The 21,552-nt window shown below is 45.7% G+C and overlaps 1 protein-coding gene across 2 annotated transcripts in view; it reads right to left on the reverse strand.

Moving 5' to 3' along the window:
- Positions 1-21,552, reverse strand: part of LOC144781884 (uncharacterized) — a 698,016-nt gene that overhangs the window by 433,946 nt on the left and 242,518 nt on the right. For both annotated transcript variants that reach the window (XM_078660934.1, XM_078660935.1), the window contains exon 7: positions 11,944-13,208. In XM_078660934.1, the coding sequence (XP_078517060.1) occupies positions 11,944-13,208 (1,265 nt within the window). The remainder of the gene's footprint in view (positions 1-11,943; positions 13,209-21,552) is intronic.

Here is a 21,552-nt window from a genome sequence, read left to right on the forward strand (position 1 = left end):
TCTATTGTGCCTAGTTTCTGTGACCCAAAACTAGGGAACCATGGAGCTGGACCTGGCTAAACTATCACAGTTTAAGATGGCGGATCTTAGGGAACAGTGTAGGCTTAGGGGGCTGCGTCCTGCAAAGAAGATAAGGAAGGCAGGGTTGCTTGAGTCCCTAAAGGCCTGTGCCAGGGCAGCTGAGGAGAACCCAGGGGGGTGGGAAGATGTTCCCCCCCAACCTCACCCAAGGGAGGGGTGAGGATGAGACATTTCCCATTGTGACTAGTGTTAGCCAGGTGAATCAAAGTGGTGGTGGGAGTGGGGAAGGGTCCCTTACTCAGGTACCACTACTGTCCCTTGCAGAGAGACAGCTTCAGGCTCAATTAGAGTTGATTGCCTTGGAGAAGGAGATATTCGAATTGGCTAAGAGAAAATGGGATAGGGAGGAGGAGAAAAGGAATGGTGGCAGCGAAAGCGAAGATGCTGAGATGCCAGGGGTGGTAGATTTGAACCTAAACGTCCCAGGGCATAGTACCCAAGTACACTGACGGCGATGACATTGACAAGTGGCTAGCAGCTTTTGAGAGGGCCCTTAAAATGAGTAGGGTTCACTCTAGGTTTTGGGGCGCATTACTGTGGGAGTTGATTCCACTAGCTGGAAGGGATAGGCTCCTGACCCTGAAGGGAGAGGATGCAGAATCATACCAGCAGATGAAGGCATGCTTAGTCAAGAGATATGGTCTGACTCCAGAACAGTACAGGGTGAAGTTTAGAGGCACCCAGAAATTGAGTTCAAAGTCTTGGGTAGACTTTGTGGACGTTTCAGTAAAGGCACTGGAAGGCTGGATTGTTGGTAACAAAGTTGACACATATGAGGGATTGTATCATTTGGTTTTGAAAGAACACATATTGACTCATTGTGCAGAAGAGAAGTTACGCCAGTATCTAGTGGACTCTAAGCTGACAGACCCCAGAGAGCTGGGGGAATCAGCTGATGAGTGGGTGAGAACCCGGGTTTCCATTCAGCACCAGGGGGATGACCAGAAAAAAGGAGGACAGGTCCCTCCCCAGGGGAAAGCCCAGGGAAATGAAGGTCAAAAACCTAAGGAGTCCTCCAAAGACCCACAAAAACCTGCAAAAGGAGGGGGGGCCGAGCCAACCCAAATTCAAAGGGAGGGGGTTTCAGGGAAAGCCTGGTAGGTTCTTTGATCCCTCAAAGGTGGGCAAGTGCTTTGACTGTAACCAGCCAGATCGATACTCAGATGTGAGTCCCTTGCTCACTGCACCATCAGGATTCAAGCAAGCCGGGCCGAAGACGGCTGCAATGCCAGAAACCGGTCCCCGGAAGCTTGTTTCCTTTCCAGTAAAGAATTGGCTTGGTAGTTTGGTCTGCCCTGTTCCCATGATGCACTGGGCCAGGGTCAGACTAATTTGCATGTAGCCAGGTTCTGAGCTGGGATGGTGCAGTGAGCTAAAAAACGGTGATGGATCAAGCCCTGATCTTTTGACTGGGTACGAGTGTTCTGTTTAATTCAGATACTCTGTCCATCACCACCCCCACTTTTTGAATTGTAACCAGCCAGGGCATAAGCAGGGAGATGCTGTCTGCGCCAAGAAGCTCCCCCCTAGGGGGCCATCCACAAGGATTGCCAGTGTCAGTGTAGGGGTGGAGAGTGGTGCGTCAGAGAGGGGTAGTCAGGTGGTGTAAGCAACCTTAGTGTCCCTGGGAGGGGTGAATATTGCCACCCTTGCTGCCTTACCTCCAAACATGGACAAGTACAGGCAGAGGCCTAAAGTGAATGGGACTGAGATTGAGGCTTTCAGAGACACTGGGGCTAGTGTAACTATGGTCCTGGATGAACTGGTGCCCCCAGAGAGGTTGTTACCTGGTGAGTTTCACCAGGTGACATATGCAGACAGCACTACCAAACTCCATCCCATGGTTGTGGTGGATTTGAAATGGGGAGGTGTGACAGGCCCTATGAAGGTAGCTCTGTCAAAGGTGCTCCCAGTCCAGTGTTTACTGGGCAATGATCTTGAAGCCTCTGCGTGGTCAGAGGTGGCAAGAGGACTCCATATGAGAATATTGGAGCTCCCGGAGTGGGTATGTGCTGTGACTAGGTCACAGACTAGCCAGAAGGGAGGGGCTGGACACTTGGACCCTGGAACAAATGGCCAAGCATCCAAGGACAAGGGCACTGGGCCTGGTGAGCCAGCCAGGGGAACTCCAGATGTGCAGGAAGAATCTAACCCTGATGGGGAGGACCTGGCCTCTGAGGGAGGGACTCAATCCCTGCCAGAGCTGTCAGATTTGGCAGAACTGACAGGAGCAGGTGGGACAGCCTGACTGTCCCACCCTTGAGAGCTTGAGGCGGATTGCTTCTAAGCAAGAGGAAGGGGATGACAGTGGGTTTCACAAACTCTACTGGGAAGATGGACTGCTTTATACTGAGGCCAGAAACCTCAAGGAGGGGGCCACCAGGAGATTGGTGGTGCCCCAGAGGTAAAGAGAGTTCATCCTGACTTTGGGTCATGATATCCCCTTGGCAGGCCATTTGGGACAGACAAAGACATGGAACCGGTTGGTGAACCATTTCTACTGGCCCAATATGTCTGAAAAGGTAAAGGAGTTTTGCAGCCCCTGTGTCACCTGTCAGGCCAGTGGCAAGGCAGGGGGCAAGACAAAGGCTCCCCTAATACCACTGCCAGTGGTTGGGGTTCCTTTCGAAAGGGTGGGGATGGACATTGTTGGTCCCCTGGACCCACCTACTGCATCAGGGAATAGGTATATATTAGTGGTAGTTGACCATGCTACTAGATACCCTGAAGCCATACCTCTTAGAACCATTGATGCTCCTGCAGTGGCTAGAGCACTGCTTGGTGTGTTCACCAGAGTGGGTTTTCCAAAAGAGGTGGTGTCAGATAGGGGCACGAACTTCCTGTCCAGCTATCTGACTGCTATGTGGGATGAGTGTGGTGTTAACTACAAGTTCACCACCCCCTATCACCCGCAAGGAAATAGTCTTGTTGAGAGATTCAACAAAACCCTGAAGGGCATGATAAATTGGTTGTCAGAGAAACTCAGGAGGAGATGGGATGTTCTCCTCCCATGCTTACTGTTTGCCTACAGGGAGGTGCCACAGAAAGGGGTTGGTTTCAGTCCTTTTGAGCTGGTGTTTGGACACCCTGTGAGGGGGCCATTGAGCCTGCTAAGAGAGTGTTTAGAGAAGCCTCTTAATGAAGCTAAGGACAATGTGCTTGATTATGTGCTAGGCCTGGGATCTAGAATGGCGGAGTACATGAACAAGGCAAACAGGAAACTGGAGGCCAGCCAGGAGCTCATGAAGCACTGGTATGATCAAAAGGCTACTATGCCTGAGTATACTCCAGGACAGTTGGTGTGGGTGTTGGAGCCTGTGGCTCCCAGGGCTCTCCATGACAAGTGGAGTGGGCCCTATCCAATCTTAGAAAAGAAGGGTGAGGTTACCTATTTGGTTGACCTTTAAAGAAATCTGAACTCCTTCTCAGGGGTCTCACTGATACTTAGTCCATTCAAACTCACACAGAAGAACTTAACACAGAAGCTGGAATATAAAAGTACATTTTTATTAACCTCAAATGAGTGAGACTACGTCACACAGAAGCCTTAGCAACTGAAAGAGGCAGTCTGCCAGAATGGTCTTACTTCACGTCTTATATACTCTTTATCCAGCCCCAGGCATGTAAGGGAGTTGTACCAATTACATTCCTAAACGAATGGAAAATCTGGAGGGTCAGCAGGTGAGTAGCCTTTGGGGTTTTAGCAGGATATGGGCAAAACATTATAATTACATAGTTCACAAAGGTTAATCTGATTTAGATGACACTGCAGGGCATGGCATGATTACATGTACAGTAACCCAACCTAAAAGTTAATCATTAGGAATGTCCCAAATTCAATCTCCAAAAGCCGGACAAACCTATGATTGAAAGCATAACCCATGTAATGAAGAAACATAAAAAAGAAACAGTAACAGATGATGAACAAGATAAGGCATATGCAAGGAAACTAAAAGTTAACGATGTCCTGAACATTGATTGGCAATCTCAGACAAAGATCGATCAGGTAAATTGGCTTTGCGAGGTCAGTTTCAGGTGAAAAGGTCAGTTTCTTACAGTTCATTCCAGAGTCAGAAAGAAACCAAGTTAATGTATACATGGACTAAGAAGGCCAGGCCACTTGTTCGCCAGGCTACCTTCACAGGCCTACGTGAGGGCAACACAAAATGGTGGCACAATATAAAATGGAGTCAATCTCGAGAACTACAGAACCTCACCTTGGTGAGTAGCCTTTGGGGTTTTAGCAGGATATGGGCAAACATTATAATTACATAGTTCACAAAGGTTAATCTGATTTAGATGACACTGCAGGGCATGGCATGATTACATGTACAGTAACCCAACCTAAAAGTTAATCATTAGGAATGTCCCAAATTCAATCTCCAAAAGCCGGACAAACCTATGATTGAAAGCATAACCCATGTAATGAAGAAACATAAAAAAGAAACAGTAACAGATGATGAACAAGATAAGGCATATGCAAGGAAACTAAAAGTTAACGATGTCCTGAACATTGATTGGCAATCTCAGACAAAGATCGATCAGGTAAATTGGCTTTGCGAGGTCAGTTTCAGGTGAAAAGGTCAGTTTCTTACAGTTCATTCCAGAGTCAGAAAGAAACCAAGTTAATGTATACATGGACTAAGAAGGCCAGGCCACTTGTTCGCCAGGCTACCTTCACAGGCCTACGTGAGGGCAACACAAAATGGTGGCACAATATAAAATGGAGTCAATCTCGAGAACTACAGAACCTCACCTTGGCACCCCCAGGAACCCTCATAGGGTCCTGCATGTGAATAGATTGAAACCCTACCATGACAGGGCAGACATGACCATGTTACTGGTCACTGATGAGGGTGTGGAGGAGGAAACTGAGCCTGTGCCCGACCTCCTTTCCACTTATATGCAAGATGGGTCAGTGGAGGGAGTTGTGCTCTCTCCCAAATTGACAGACCAGCAGCACAGAGACTGTAAGCAGGTGCTGGAGCAGTTTGCTGGCCTGTTCTCCTTGACCCCAGGCATCACTGAGTGGTGTATGCACCACATTGACACTGGTGACAGCCGGCCTGTCAAAAATAAACTGTACAGGTCGTCTGACCGCGTCAGAGCCAGCATTAAAGCAGAGGTTGCTAAGATGCTGGAGCTGGGGGTAATTGAACCAGTCAGTCCCAGGTGTCATGACTGTATATAGTTGGCAGTTAGATTTTGTGAATTCCTTCCAGTCACACAATAGAGGGATTAGGTGTGCCTGAATACGCCATCTGCTGGAAGGATGGGGAGGGGAGCTGGGGACAGCTCCACTTGCAACGAAATAGGCTGTGCTCTGCCTTCACTCAAAGGGTTCGCTATCAGTGTGCTGTCTCTGCTGCCAGCTTGGAGCCAGGAAGTTCTAAGAACTTCAAAGAGAAACCTCTAGGAATTTCTCATACTTCAAAGAAGGCATCAGGTATAAAAATACAGTCCTCAGACCAACTCTTCAGTTCACTTTCTGGGCCTGCTGAATGACTCTCAGAGGACTACCTGCTCTGTATTCCACAAGACTCTTTTGGTGCACCTGGACTGACTGTTTTGCTTCCTTGAACCCTCAGAGGCCTGCCCTGCTGCTTGAGCCCTGCTTCTTCGCCTGAACCGAGGACTACTAGAGTGGCTCCAAGGAATAGTTTGCTGGCCTCCTGTTCAGAGCTCCCTAGATAACAGGCTCCTACTGTCTTGAATCAGCACCTTGACCCAGCCTGAGTGAGTCCTTACCCCCAGGTGGTGCCCATGCAGTCCTGGATCCTTGGTGGTAGTGCTAAAGCCAAAATACAAAATACAAAACTTGAGACTTTGAATTTTTTTGGCTAAAGACTGCTGTGAGAACCGAGGGAAGATTGGGACCAACCTGCTCGTCTATGAGCCCATGTTGCATCGCCGGTCGGTCAGACTTTCTATTAGCTCTTGCTACGTTCTTCTCCGCAGCAGCAAATCCTGTTCAGTGATCCTTTGCCAAACGGACATCCGGCCTCCTGGAACTCTTGTAGCTTAGAACCTCCTCCTTCGTTCCTCTGGGGATTTTTGACGTCCAAAAGAGAGACTAAGTCCAAATGTAGAAATCTTCACCACAACTTTGTCCAGCAGCTACCCAACGATGACGCTCCCTCTTCAGACATTATCTACGGCCTTGCCTCACTGACCTTTACCTTCATGGATCATTTTCTTCAAAATTGCTCCTATGTCCGAAGGTAAACGCTGACCGGGGCCAAGATTACCTCAAGATTACCTTAGCCAGATTACCTCCGGTTTAGAAAATCTCTGAAAACCCACCTTTTCCCCTGATCTCTTCCCTTACATTATCCTCTTTAGTGTCCGGATCTTAGCGCTGGGATGCTTACGGGTTACTACGCGCTTTACAAAACCTTAAAAATAATAAAATCACTTCTTGTATCTGACCCGTGCTCTATCGTGGTCAGCCATATTCTTTTATTTTGACCTGGCCTCGCGCGACTAGTTGTCGCCAGTTGGCGTTTTGATTTTTTAGGTGCTTTTTGTAAGTACAAAACCTCAAAAAATATATATAACTTCTACTGATTGGATTTTTGTTATTTTGGTGTCAAATAATTCATTACAATTATTTACTGTTTTACTTGGTATGGTTTTTTTTCTTTTTTCTTGTTTGTGTTTTTATTTTGTTTACTGTTAGTGTGCTGTATAAGTACTTTACATATTGCCTCTAAGTTAAGCCTAACTGCTTTTTGTGCTAAGCTACCCACGGTTAAGCACAGGTTAATTTAGTTACTTTTTGTGGCTCAACCTGCAAGGGATAACACCCCAGGCAACACCCCTGGCAACCAGCAGCCCAATTTCTCACAGCTAGTCAGCCCAAAAACCTGGGTTAGACTTAAATAGTGCACATGGTGTCCCTTTGGCTGTGCTGGGGGAGAGGGGGGCGCGCACAGCGCTCACATGCTCATGACGAGCTGAGCTCGTAATGAGGCACGGCGCTCCTGTGCTCATGACGAGCTCAGCTCGTCACGGCCACACCCGTTCCCGTGGAACGCTTAGCACAGCAGGGGAATTATCCCCACATGCGAGCGTTCCACGGCTCATGACGAGCTGAGCTCGTCATGAGCACCGGAGCGCCGTGGCTCATGACGAGCTCAGCTCGTCATGAGCATTCAAGGGGTTAAGCTTCTCCAGAGTGAGATTGTTTCAGGGCAAATTTTGTATTTTGGTTGTTAATGAGCAGATGACGATCTTGCTTCTCTAATCAGTAGCCCATTCCCCATCCTTTCTGTTTAACAGAATATGATGCTTAAGTAATTTAAAAATTGTCACTATCATGATACCATTTAGATGCATGATGTTCGCAATCAGCAGGACTTACTACATTTTAGATTCTGAAATTATAGCTGGTATCCAAGGTATTTATGAAGTTTCAGAATTTCTTACGGTCCGACGTTTTGGATAGTTGGAAATAATTTGCCATTGATATTCCAAGAACTTCCTTTCATCTTCCCAGAATGTCTATCTATATTCCATAGTCAGCCTTTTTAAATTGGAAGCGATAAGAGAGTGTTTGCGCTTTATGCCAATGCAGCATTTCAATTTACTTAGCTCTGGCCAGCTAGCTCTCAGTTCTGGTTTGGATCATCTGTTTCTCAGAAGTGGTGCCTTGGTGGTGATGCTTGATATTTAGACGCTTTGAGACAGGTTTCCTTGAAGGGATTTAACTACTTTTGGCCATGTTACTAGAGCATTAGGATCCGTTGCAGTAAGCGACAATGTATGTCATTTCTGACTTTAATATCCCTTTCGCCAGTCTTTGAATTTATTTAGAGTGGTAGCATTACATGTAATTCTCCTTGGATCTGTCAGGCTATCAATAGTCCCAATTAATAGAGACTTGATCACACAAGGATATTCAAGAGTAAATGTTATGGTAGCAGGGAAGTGATCACTGGAAAGTCTTTCCAGGATTGAGAGATCTGAGCATAGAGATTGGAGGGAATGAGAAATGTAAGTGTAGTCTAGAATGTTATGATATGTTATGTTATAGTGAATTGTAAAGAGCATGGCTACCTAGTCAGGTATCCCAGCACTGGCATCGCCAACAAACAAGAGAGCTTAATCTATTAAACTGTATTATATGGATGAACACTGTCATGTCTTAAAGTATCGCAGACCATCATATTATGTGGATGGGAACAGCCACGTCTCCAATTTCTTCCGAAAAACTGCACTACACATTTTTTCACAAACAAAAGTGCTCCTACGTAGTTCCGCAAGTCGCAGCACGCCCCAAGCAGCAGCTGTTTGGGATGGCCCCAATGATGAAGCATGTCACCAAGGGGGAACCCTGGGCGAGTGAGGGGACTCAATAATAGAATTGTCTTTTCTTTGGACAGGGGTCTTGTTTTTTCACGCATTCAGGTGAATCCCCATTCCCTTGGTTAGGTTTTTTGGATCTGACACTTACAGATTTTTTGTAAACTACATGAGCAAAAATGTAGCCACACCCAGATACAGAACATTTCCATTGTCCATTCTAGATATCACCAAGGTCTGGACTACCGATCGTTGAGCTGATGCTGGTAGGCATGCCAAAATCTTCTTCGGCCACCAAAGCATGTGGCTGCTACTTTATTAATGGATCATGGTTGGTTTGTCATCTATCCATACTCCCATACTTTTGACCACCTGCACAAAAGAGGGGGTAGATCCAAGAGAAGCCGTCTAGAGATGGGGACCTCAGAGATGTGGATGGTTGCCCACTACCAGAATCTCTGTTATGTCTCCATTAAGTTTCAGCAAGTTGATGTTCATCCAAGTCAAAGCTTGGGCCAGACATGTACTAAGAGCTTCCTCTCTTTGGTTGTCCTTAGTAGAGAAGGACACCACAATTTTTGTGTTGGCGTATGAAAAAAGAGTCAGCCCATGGGGCTCTATCATGCCAGCAAGCAGTCTGACCTATAGATTGTACAGGAGAGGGCTCAGGGTAGAGCCCTGATGTAGCCCAGAGGGTAGCAGATGGGATTTCGACCTATGTAGATTAGAATGCACCTGAAAGGTGCTATTATGCAGGAAAGATCTGAGCCAAGCCTAGGCTGTATCCTGCATTCCCATTCCTTCCAGACGACACAGCAGACTGGAATGATTCACAGTGTCAAATGCGGCACAGAGCTGCAATAGAATCAGTGCTGTTCCCAATTAAGAATTAGGAATAGCCCATCCACCGTGTGAATGATCGGTAATTTTCCCTGTGGTGCTGAATCTGCTGCACTGGGTAGGGGAGTTACCTGGATCCTGCAAAAGAAATTGTGTATTAACTTTCCTAATGGGACTCTCTCAGTAGCAGTGCCCCTATTGGTTCCTGATGTGTTGGTTGTTGCAGTATGTCTTGACTATTTCCAATCAAGATTATATTAAAATCCTCTGTTACGATTAAGTCATGTCCTGGCAAAGAGAACATTATATCTTCCTGGTTTTCAATAAATTCCATGACAATAACTTTATGGAATTTGTTGTGCATATTTAAGTAGACATTGATAAGAAGAACTCTGGGGTGGCTGACTAGTGCTGAAATGATCAAGTGTTAATGCATGTGTCAAATTACTAACAGTTTTCATCTGACTTATTCTTGATTTCAAGGTAGTGGTCACATAGATGGCCAAACCACCCAATGGTCTGCCTGATGTGCTACTTGAGAAAGCGGGTTTAGAAAACTCCTGACAATTATTTAAATGAACCACTTCTTTACTCCAAGTTTGTTGGATGCAGATAATATCCCATTTGGCCAAAAAAAAGTTCTGCCGTCTGGATCTTTAAATTTTCTTTGAAGGCCGACTATATTCCAGGATAAAAATGCTCCTTCCTGTAAGGATGATGTAAATCTCTTTGATAAAGGGGAGCAATATTTGTTAGGAATTTTGGTAGTTGTTTTAGTTCAAGGTGAAACGTAGCCAGCTCCAATCGGAATGAGTATCAGAGGAAGTTGTGCTCTGAAATTGACAGGAGCATCCTGTATCTTTCCTTAAAGTAATCTACATAACCCCATTGGTGATGAAAGCGGTGTTTGTGGCCCTTACACAACTTTTAATGTTGAACGTTGAGAATGAACTGGGATTCTTTAATGCATTCTATAGGAGAGAATGTCTGGATATTTTACCCTTTCATTTTTAAAGGTACTAATGCCCCAGTTTGCTAAGTCTGTTTTGCCATTGTAGATCTTTTCAACAACTGTGGATGATTTTGATAGAACTTTCTTTACCTCTGAATCAGGACAAGAAGAATGCGGAAATTAAGGGTTAACAGTTTATCTGGGGCACCACTGTATATAGTATCTGAGGGATGTAGAGAAGAGGATAGTTCAATTATAGATGCGCCTGAATTCTCTTTTCTACTTGAGTGAATCAGAGCAGTTATTGTAACAGCCGAAATTAATAAGTTAAATGTGTGGATTGAAGATGGATTTGCATACTCTAAATCAGGTGATTTTGATATAGGATCAAAAAATGGGTTATTGCCTGGAGGCCTGTGAAGGTTCTGCTGAGATCTGCGGTCACTCTATGTTTACTAAGGCTGCAGGCTTTAGAGATGGTTCTAACTTAGAGGGTTTTGATCTTTCCTTCTGGGAAGCCCGGAGGTCTTGTGCTCTCGAGTCATTCCCGGCCTAATATTAAATGACGAAAAAAGCTGATGAGGAAGTTTCTGATGGAGCTTCCAGGTAGCGGGGGCGAAAAAAAGGAGGGAAACCCTTTAAACATTAGAAAAAGAGGAGTCTATGAAGAAGAAGTATAAGTGTGAGTTTGAAAGTCAACATGTGCATTGTCTAAAGATGCTTATTAATGGATTCCACAGTTCATAGGGCTGTTTGGTGCAGACTGAGCAGAGGGGACGATGAGGAGAAGAATAAAACGAACTTCAAAACACTTACCACCTCCCTTGGCTCCTGAGCGAGTGCGGCCGCTGCCTCTACCCTCATCCTGCTTGTCTGTACGTCTTGTCTGTGGGATGAATTAAATGAGATCCATTCTGCACCCAGGTAAGGGTCTGAAAAGGTTCTGTGTTCCTGGACCTCCATTCTATGAGTGCAACCAGGACCTGCTCGCCCTTTGGTGCATCCAATAACCCCGCGCCTCAAGGAAGAGAACAAAGTAGCAATGGGTTTGAGTAACACCCTGAGAGCTCAGGCGTCCGATCCCAGTGTACATTTTTGGACAGCAGTGTTGGGTTATTGTATTGTCATTGTGTTCTGCTTGTCTTATGTTATATAGCTTGCTTTGCAGGTATCAACAAATCCTGCCAAAAGGAGTCCAAGGAGCCCATTCCATTAAACGTTCAATGCAAAACAATTACCAGTACCAAAGAAGCCACCTCCCCAACACTTCAACTTTAAAGATTAGCATTTATCCCTAAAATATGTACGGATGCCCTATCACACCACTTTCCAAGCTTACTGTATATGTTCTGGCTCAAAGCATCCAAAACACAAGCACACTGAGGCAGGCCATCATAAAGAAAGCACAGCAAGGATGATATGGACAAAGTTTGTTGTAAACATTTGCAAAGAAATAGGGAAATACATAGTGCAACAGAGATATCCCCCAGTTTACAGAGGCCTAAGATGGCTCATTTCAGACAACACACCTATCCTCTAGTCTATATAGAGAAAACAGGAAAACTCTTTATGAGAAGTAGGGCTTTTCCTTCAAATACGTCTCTTAGAGACTCACATCTATTAGAGCAGAGATGAGCCTTAATGTTAAATGGATAAATAAATCAAATGACACCTGTCTGAGACATCCAAGCTGCTCCTATAGGATTGACCCACTTTTCACCCACATTAACAGAGCATTCAATAAGCATGAAAATAAACTATTTTACCTGCACATCTGCTATGCCTCTGTTCACAACAGGCTGTATTTGTATTGAAGAGATGGAAGTAGGAGCTGTGATTATTTTATCACAACATGTGTTTATATCGAGGCTGAACATCTTCCCAGGCAGAATTTCTGCCACACACCTGAATGCACTGGTAGCATGTTCAAACCAAGTCTTTCCTTCATCAGTCAGATACTGCCAGGCACCCACCATGGTAATGACCAGCTCTTCTTTTCCAATCAGTTGTATATATTTCTCAAATGATTCTTTAACCATGGTGGCAATTGATTGAAAACCGACCACCACAACTTCCTGGGGCTCTATTCTGCTTGGAAGCGCAAGGATGTCAACACACTTGAGCTCCTTGTTCGCTTCTCTCTGAAGCCCATCCACAAATGCCACCCACTCGATGTTGTAGAGGGCTGTTTGTAAGGTACTTGGTATATCAATGTGATGCTCTAAAATGGTACTTTGGAGAAAGCTGTTTGCAGAATTCAGATTGTCTGCATCATTTCCAAGGAGCTTCATCTCCCCATCAAGGAAATGAAGGCCCGCCAAGGTGTCTCTAGAAAAAAAGATCTCTTCATTAAATTTATCAAGATTGATGGTCTTCAGGAAAGAGACCTGTTGGTTACTCAGCTTAACAGGAGAGGACAAAAGCCCACGTGCAATTCCATTGCAAATCTCTTCTGAATCTAGGACTTCATCTCGGGGGCCTTCTAAAAGGACCTCAGATTGAGCTAGATGCAGAGAAATACTTAACCCTGGGTATTTGCTTCTGCAGAGTAGAATGATCCTTTTTGCAACTATGAAGCACAAAGTCTTATTGCTTGACTTCCAGATTTTCTTAACTGTTTCCTTCTTGACAGCCAGATCATGGAGAGTTGCTAAAACATCCTTCATTTCAAGCCGGTGGCCCATTAGCGCTGCTGTATTAAGTGATATGATGGACTTGTATGGTTCCAAAATAGATTCTCTGTTGTTTTCCAAGAGTGCAGCCAGATTTGGGTCTTCCTCATTATGAATAACATAATTCTGTTTGATTGTCTCTATAGCAGCTTGAGTGCAGTGTATCCATGCCCTTACTTCCTGTTCCAAGCTCTTTTGAATTATTAAGGGCTCAATTAGCAGTGACTGTGACTCTGGGCATGCCGCCATCTTCAATCCAAACCTTTTCAAATTGAAGGAGATGTTGTCTCTGGCAACAGGGCAATCAGTTAGGTATTTTAGAAAGAGTGGTTCTTCCACAATACATAACCCAAGGTTCTCTATGGTGTAAATAAAAAGAAACAATACAAGACTCATGTTATTGTTTACAACAATTTAGACTTCAAATAGGCACATGTATAGAATGGGTAGTATGTAAGAAACTTTTGTTGAATTGCATTCAGCCTCAAATCAATATTTCCAATATCTTATGTAGAATAAACATACGTTTCAAGGAATTTTAAACATCTCTTGTTTACAAGTTGAAATCATCAGAAACAGTGGCTTGTAAATTTACTTTTCAAATAGTTACAGATGAAAAACTGCTAATTTAAATATTAAAACAGAAATGTAACACCAGAAATGTAGCATGTTGCCAAGGGCAGATCACAGATTTAAAAACAAGTTACACATCACTTATTACTTTGAGTTAGGAACCAGACTGGAAAGGTTAGGGGTAATAGTGCCCCTTCACCTTGGTGATACCTTACATGCCACACTGGCATACATACCCTCTTGCATCAATAGGGTAGACCTACCCAAGAGAGTAACAGGTCCTAAAATCTAGGTACACTCATCAATTTACTCTATAATCAAATATAGTTCACAACATTAATTAATCTCAGCAATTTAAATAGCACTAATGTTTTAATATATTGCTTCTTCAATTATTGGAGGAAGGAGAATTACTTATATCTTACCACTTTTTTATGATATCAAATAGTGAGCATTTACACACATTTCTAATATACAATTCATAATGTCTACACTAAGGGGTCGATTCCGATCTCTTTTGGAAAGCATACCGAACTACTTGGTTCTGGAATACTTTCCGTATGACTCGGATAGGGGAAGGTTCAACCGAACGAGTACGATGCTTTGTATGCATCCGGATACAATGCAGTCGGGCCTTCAATGGGAGATTGTGTTCCGAACCACCCCTTTCTTCCCAATGAAGAAAGGGGTGGCTGGGGAAAACCTTGCACCCAGTGGAGGGCACCTCATGATGCCTGCCACATTGCGCACAGTTGGAAAGGAAGGTCCCTTGGGTACCCCCACGGGCCCGATCGAAGGTCCCTGGGTGAAGAGGGGCCTGCTATGGGCCCCCAAAGACCGATTCTGGCAGCCTTTTTATTCCAGGCAAACCGAATTGGAAAAGCTGTCCGAATCGTTCATCGTACTTGCTCGCTCGGAAACCAAGTCAATGGAGCAGTAAGCATCGGTTCTGAAAAGGCTCGATCTCTCCAAATGCCTTTCCAAACTGATTCAGTCCGAATGGCCTGGTGTCAGGTCTGGACTATTTCTGACCATGTCGGACCATGTCTCTTAGTCGTCCATCAATTTATTGTCTTTTCTAGTCCTCTTCATTTGTCTGTCCTCTCCTTTCACACAGTATCTGTTGTCTCATTCTCATACCATTATCTGTGGCCCAGGGGGTCACATCCAGTGAATATCAATGTGGCACTTTCCTAGCATTGCCCTCAAAGCTGTAAATGTATGCTCATTTTGCTATGTTAATGGTTAGGCACGAGTACCAGTAGGTACTGCTTCACTGTGAGTTTGGGTATGTTATCAGTTATCCGGGGCAACTTGTTCACCACAGTTTCTAAAAAACAATTTTTTCTACTTGACCATAAAATATGAAGGAGGCCCTCTTCTGGTGTCCCACATTTTGGGCACGTAGCCACCCTCCCCATGTATGTCTTTTCCTGTTTCCAAGGAGTAAGGTAAACCCTGATAAACAGAAAACTGGAAATATTGAATTCGTCCATTACTAGATACATTCTTCACCTAGAGGTTTGCTACTTCCCACTCTTTCTCTATAAGGTATTCAGCACTGTCTTCCTCCCATACTGTTCCAATATTCTTTTCTTTCCCCCTTTTTCCTCTTCCAACTGCTAAACAAATCTGAATCATAGCCTGTGTGTTTGTTGGCCATGAAGTATCTGGGCAGTCTGTCCAGATCTCTTTTCCCATTTGCACTAACCTTTCCTATTATAGGAATTGCCCCAGTCTCAATTCAAAAACCTCTTGTGCCTCTTCAAAGAGGCTGAATTTGTCCACACGTGTAGATCCCACAATGTCTTGCTTTTAGATGCTCACCTTTGTACAACTGACATATCACAACGACGCTATAGATGACATCTGTCCATATAAGGTGCATAGGAGGTCTTCTGAGTATATTTCTTACTACTTATGCCATGCTTTTTCCATTACATCCAGTAGTCCGAGACTACCCAAAAGTGTTCAAACTCTATTAACAATACAAAATTTGCTAGCCCCCACGGTAATGGTTAGATAAAGATTTTTCAGAAAGTACCTTTCTCTTCCATGAAAAAAACAAATTCGATCAAAAATTGAAACAGGTTTAAATAAAATACCTGCACGAGCAGAAGAAACTCTTTGTTTGTGCGTTTCTGAAAAATCTTTATCTAACCATTACCGTGGGGGCTAGCAAATTTTGTATTGTCCATATTCAATTGGTCCAGCTTCCCCTGCATCCCAGGACCACACTCCCCCTTTTTTCACAAACTCTATTAACAGCACAGGCTTTGAGTCTGTTAATTTTGTCAAATATATCAGTGATTCACCTGTATGCATGGACATTATGTGAGTACTTTCTCTTACTGCCATTCCCCATTTTGTGTCACACACCTCTACTTAATCCAGAGGCTCAATGGGCAATGTAAAAACCACTGGTGAGAGTAGCTAGCCTTGCCTAGTTTCCCTTCGTATATCACAACTTTCCTTGGAAACTGGATCCAAATATAATTTTTTGTTCCTAATATGTCATTATAAAGCTCCATTCCAATGTATCAAAAGCATTTTTTAATATCAAGGACTGCCAGGCCAAACTACTGTTCCGGTCACTGGAGACTAATAAATATGAGAGTAGGTGGACATACATTTTGAGCACTACTCCTCATTGGCATGAAGTTGCATTGATCCTGATGTGATAATGTTCCCATTACTACTGTAAGAAATTGGGTTATTGGTTAAGATGGGGGTGGAATCTCGACTCAAATAATAAATGCAGGTAAATGTAGTGACTTTTTGTTATACACTCTGACAAGCATTGTGTTTGCCTGCCTGGTAGCTTGGCACAAAAACAGTCAAGCTTAACTTAGAGGCAATTTGTAAAGTATTTATACAGCACACAAAAAGTCAAAGTGAAAACACAAAGCAAGAAAAATCCCCCCAAAAAAAGTACATTTTAATAAATACAATGACACCAGAACAACAAAAATCAAATCAGTAGAATCCGAGATATTACATTTTTAGGTACAATTAACTGTGGTTATCTGGTTGCACTGGGACCAGGATCACGTCACTAGTTCAGGCTGGGTGTGAGGGACCAGGTTAGTCCTGCTCAGAATTTTACCTTATTTCCTTGAAGTGAGTGCCATGTCATGCTGCGTTGGTTCCAATGAGGAGCAGCAATGCCAGGTCATGCAACAATTTGGGTCACGCTGTGACAGCTCCATTGGGGTTGCCGATCAGGAGCTGTGATGAAGGGTCCTGTGTTGAGTTGTACTGCACTTTGTCAGTTCCATAGATCACGAGCTATGAAGCGTGGTCCTGCATCAGGTTGTGTTGCATTCGGTTGGTTCTGGTGGAGCACACAAGCAGAGAGGTGTACACTCCGATGCCAGCCCAGGTTTTCAGGACTTGGTGGGCTCCTCTTGGGTATCAGGACTCACTCCAGGCATGAGCCACCAGCAGGGCTCAGGCAGATCCAAACAGGTTCAGGTGCAGCGGGTCAGCTGGGCAGTTGCAGGGAGGCCTGGTTCCGTCCCTGTAGCCCACAGCTTTCCAAATTATGTGGCGTGACACATTACCGTGTCGCGACCCATATGTAGGTGTGTCACATCGGCAGAGTCGAGCTGCAGGGGCTCTTAGAAGGGGAGAAGCAACAACAAAGCCCTGTTAACATGCACAAGGTCTTTAAAGACCTGTGAACTGCTCGGTTGAGGCTGTGGGTGGTCACGAGCTGCCACACACGACGGGGGGGGGGGGGGGGTCTGAAGTAGAGAAATATCCGGGTTTTACAACAGCGTCCGGGTAAAATATCCAAATGTGCCAGTTTTAGTATGCTGTTTAGATCACCCCCGCGGACCTTCCAGCATTCCAGCAACAGGCAGAGTGGCGCTGCAGGGGCTCTAATATGAATAACAACAAAGCCTTATTAGCACGTTAAATGGTCTTTTAAAGACCGGTGAAGTGCTCGGGTGCGGCTGTGTGTGTGCCCCCGGAGGCTGTCTCAGCCCGGGCCGACACACACAACGGAGGGGGGCGGGGAGATTCATTTGTGGATAGTCCATTTGGCAAAGGGCCCTTCAATGGGTGAATACAGTGGGTTATTGGGTCCAGGGGGTTGGCCTGGGGCAGGCCCGGGATCGCGGTGCATTGGAAAGAAAAGCTGCCAAGAAGCCCTATAGAAGCTTTCACATTTACATTGGTGTAATTTAGAAGCGATTAGGTTGAGCATTAGCAAAAGACATCTTAGTTTTAGCCGTTATCTTGACATTTGGGGGACTCCATTTTGTATTCATGGCAGCCATTTCGTCTGCCACATGTTACCTCGTGTCGACCATGTGCTTGGTCCTATCTTCTTGCTCATGACACTTGAATCTGCCCAGCAACAGGCTATTATTAGCATCCGCCACTTTTGCCGCTGACCGTTAGGGTCCACATCTGGTAGTGATTAACTCTAGATTGGAATGTGTTTGTTAAACCCCCTAGACTGTTAACTCCTCCCACTGATCGATTGAGCCTCTCGATATTACCTTATATGTACATAAAATGTGTTCTTGTGCTTTGTACCGCCTTTTTTTGAGCCCCTGTGCGGGTATAAATAAACCATGCTACCTTAGCTCGGTGTGCTACTTCTTGCAATGCCGAAGGGTACTGTTTGAATCGTAGCACCACCTCATGAGGTGTAATAAATGTTACGTTTTCTATTCCAGTTTCTGTGCCAACTTCTTTCGTTTGGTCTGAGGACTTCGTGCAGAGAAGGGCGAACCCCTTGCACTAGCGGGTCTGGCTGAAGCCTGTACGACAAGATCATTCTGCACGCTGCGGCTTGTAACCTTACGAAAACAAAAACATAAACAATTCACTTAAATGGAGAATGTCCATGTGAGCCATGGGCATGGAGGAGTGCGGGGAAGGGAGTGGGGAGGGGCGCTGCGCACCACCAATACAGGACATTTTTTAAACGATTTAAGAAAGAAAGCAAAATGTTTTCCTCTTTGTCACAGACCCTTATGGAACCCACAGAATATGTTGGTCGGGGGAGAGGAAGGGAGTGAGACAGAGAGGGAGGGAGTGAGACAGAGAGGGAGGAAGACAGAGAGGGAGGAAAACGGAGAGCGAGAGTGAGACAGAGGGAGACAGACAGGGAGGGAGACAGAGGCAGACGGAGGTAGAGAGAGAGTGAGACGGAGGGAGACAGAGGGAGACAGTCAGAGGGAGAGGGAGTGAGACAGAGAGGGAGTGAGACAGAGAGGGAGGGAGACAGAGAGGGAGGGAGACAGTCAGTAGGAGAGGGAGTGAGACAGAGGGAGGGAGACAGAGAGGGAGTGAGACAGAGAGGGAGTGAGACAGAGGGGGTGTGAGACAGAGGGGGAGTGAGACAGAGAGGGAGTGAGACAGAGAGAGACAGATGGAGGGAGACAGTCGAAGGGAGAGGGAGTGAGACAGAGGGAGGAAGACAGGGAAGGAGTGAGACAGAGAGGGATTGAGACAGAGAGGGAGGGAGGGAGACAGTCGGAGGGAGACAGATGGAGGGAGACAGATGGAGGGAAAGGCCACCTCCGCCACTGATTCCCTCACTAGTACCATTTAACAGTGCCCCTCATGTCTCTGTGTGTGGGGAGTGTGTGTGGGGGGGGGGGTGTTTGGGGGGGTGGGGGGGGTGGGGTGTGTGTGTGTGGGTTGTGTGTGTGGGCTATGTGGGTTTGTGTGGGCTGTGTGGGTTTGTGTGTGTGTGGGGGTTGTGTGTGTGTGGGGTGGTGTGTCTGTGGGGTGGTGTGTCTGTGGGGTGGTGTGTCTGTGGGCTGGTGTGTCTGTGGGGTGGGATGGTGTGTGTGTGGGGTGTGGGCCCGAACCCACCATAGGTGGTTCGGGCTCACTCGCTGCGCTTCCTCGCGTTACTGTGTCCCTGAAATTTATTTCACAAAAGGGTGTGTCACCAACATGAAAAGTTTGGAAAGCTGTGCTGTAGCCCATACAGTAGGTCAGCAAACTGACCCTTGGAATCACTGACATTAGCCCAGGATGAAGGTAAGCAGGTCAAGTCTTCTTTCTCAGATGACAAGACAGTCATTAATCAGCAAGGAAGTCCTCTGGTAGCAGCAGGATGCCCCACTGGTTTCAGGGCACTCATTCCTCTGTAATGTCCACAGGTCCAGAAGTGTACTGAAGAGTTGGTTTGAGGGTCCAATATTTAAACATTGTGCCAGCCTTTGTTTGTGGGGAGACACATCTGATTTTGGAAAATTCTTCCTTTCCGCTGTCAAGGCTCCACATTGTCTGAGGTGGTAATAGACTGGTGCCTGGTTTCTTTGTAGGTGCTGGAGGCCAACCATTTTAAGTGCAAGTGGGGCAGAGCACAGCTCAGCCCACAGCCATCCTAGCATGTGGCCCATCTAGTCCACACCTAATCCCATGTGTGTCACTGCCTGGGAGGAATACACAAACCCCCAACGGCAGAGACATTCACTGTTACTTGACCCATGACACCGGCAGAAGGTCCAAATGGTAAGGACAAGAAAAGTCACATTTTTTAAAAGAGGCAGTTTCAGAATTGTGACTTAAAATCCAACTTTACCATTAAGGGTATTTTAAATTACAATACATTTGAATCCAAACAGCATATCTTTACGTGCCCCTAATTTAAAGTTAGCACTTATTAAATTTAATAAGGTAGCACAGTGTTAGTCAATGGGCCTATAGCCCTAGATTAGGGGTGACTTATAAGTATTAAAAAGGAAGGATTAGACCTGGTAAAAGGATTATTTGCCAAGTCAAAACTGCACTACAGGCTGCAGTGGCATGCTTGAGACATGCTTTAAAAGGCTACTTTAGAGAGAAACACAATGAGTGCTGCAGCCCACTAATAACATTTGATTTACAGGACCAATGTAAATGTAGTACCAATTACTAGGGACTTACAAGTAAATTACATGTGCCATTCAGGTACTGCAATTTATGAGCAAAGTCCTAATGCCAACAAAAAAGGTTCAGCAACAGAAGGCAAAAATCTGGGGGGTGGCCCTACAAAACGTGTCAGGTCCAACGTGATCCCCCTTCCAGCCAAAAGCTACGGTAGACAAATCAACATCTTGTTGGACTTCCATGCGAGGCGAGGGAACATGCACAATGGCCCTCTTTTGCAGTGCCACTTGTCAGTTCTATGCCCATCCAAGCCCAACTGTTCCCCCTGATATTATCTTCTGGTATCACTAAGCTAGCCCATGAGGAACCCCTCTTTTCACCTCTGGGCCTCCTCTGTGAGGTTCCTGACTCTTAACTTTCTCACAGATGCATCTCAGTAGGTGGGAAGTACCACCATGGCTTCTATCCCCAACCAAGTGAACAAACAACAGTATCCACTGACATCTGTCAGTGTCCAGAGCCAGACCCCGGGCCATCCACTGCCAGGTGGAGGCTCCAAGCAGTGGCCCTGGGCAGGCCTCACTTTCAGTCTTGGGGATAGCAAGGAGTTCCCTACTTGCTCCTTCAGGTTCTTTGACCTCTGCGGCTTTTCAAAGTTGGGCACAAGCCCCAGGTGCAAGGCACCCTTCTCCCACTCTCCTTCCCACCAATCCAGGGTTGGTGTTCTGAGACAAGCCTCTAAGTCCAGAGTCTTTACCCTGAAGCTGAACTGCCTGGCCAGCCAGGGCCGGACTGGGAACCAAAACTGGCCCTAGCAAAGAGCTCGGCCGGCCCCCCTGGGAGCGGCTGAGCTGTTTGCCAGGGCTGGTTTCTGCTATTTTTGTTACAGGGGCCAAAAAACGGCCCTGTAACAAAAATGTCCTTCAGGTGCCCAAATCGGCCCCCACCCTAGCCGCCCACTTGGGAAACACCGTGGTGAATGTTCTACACTCTTCTCTGGTGTACTACTTCGTCCTAAAGCCACAGTAGCCAACTTTGTGGAGTTTACACCACTGGATGGTTTATTGGGACAGAGTTCCATTGTTTGTGTCCTAACTGGGAACACTCAAAGCAATGGGTTGGAATGGAGTTTCCTGGGCCACCAAGAACCAAACCGCCCCTTGTTTCTCAGAAGAGGCAGGAACCCTTTACCCCCACTTTACTCTGGGACTTGTCTGTGTCACCCTGGAACTCCCCTTCACTCAGCTGGGGGGAAACCTGTACCACCATTTTTGTGGTCACTCCAAG

Source organism: Lissotriton helveticus, chromosome 9 (genome assembly GCF_964261635.1).
Source record: "Lissotriton helveticus chromosome 9, aLisHel1.1, whole genome shotgun sequence".
In the NCBI taxonomy this organism is placed as follows: Eukaryota; Metazoa; Chordata; class Amphibia; order Caudata; family Salamandridae; genus Lissotriton; species Lissotriton helveticus.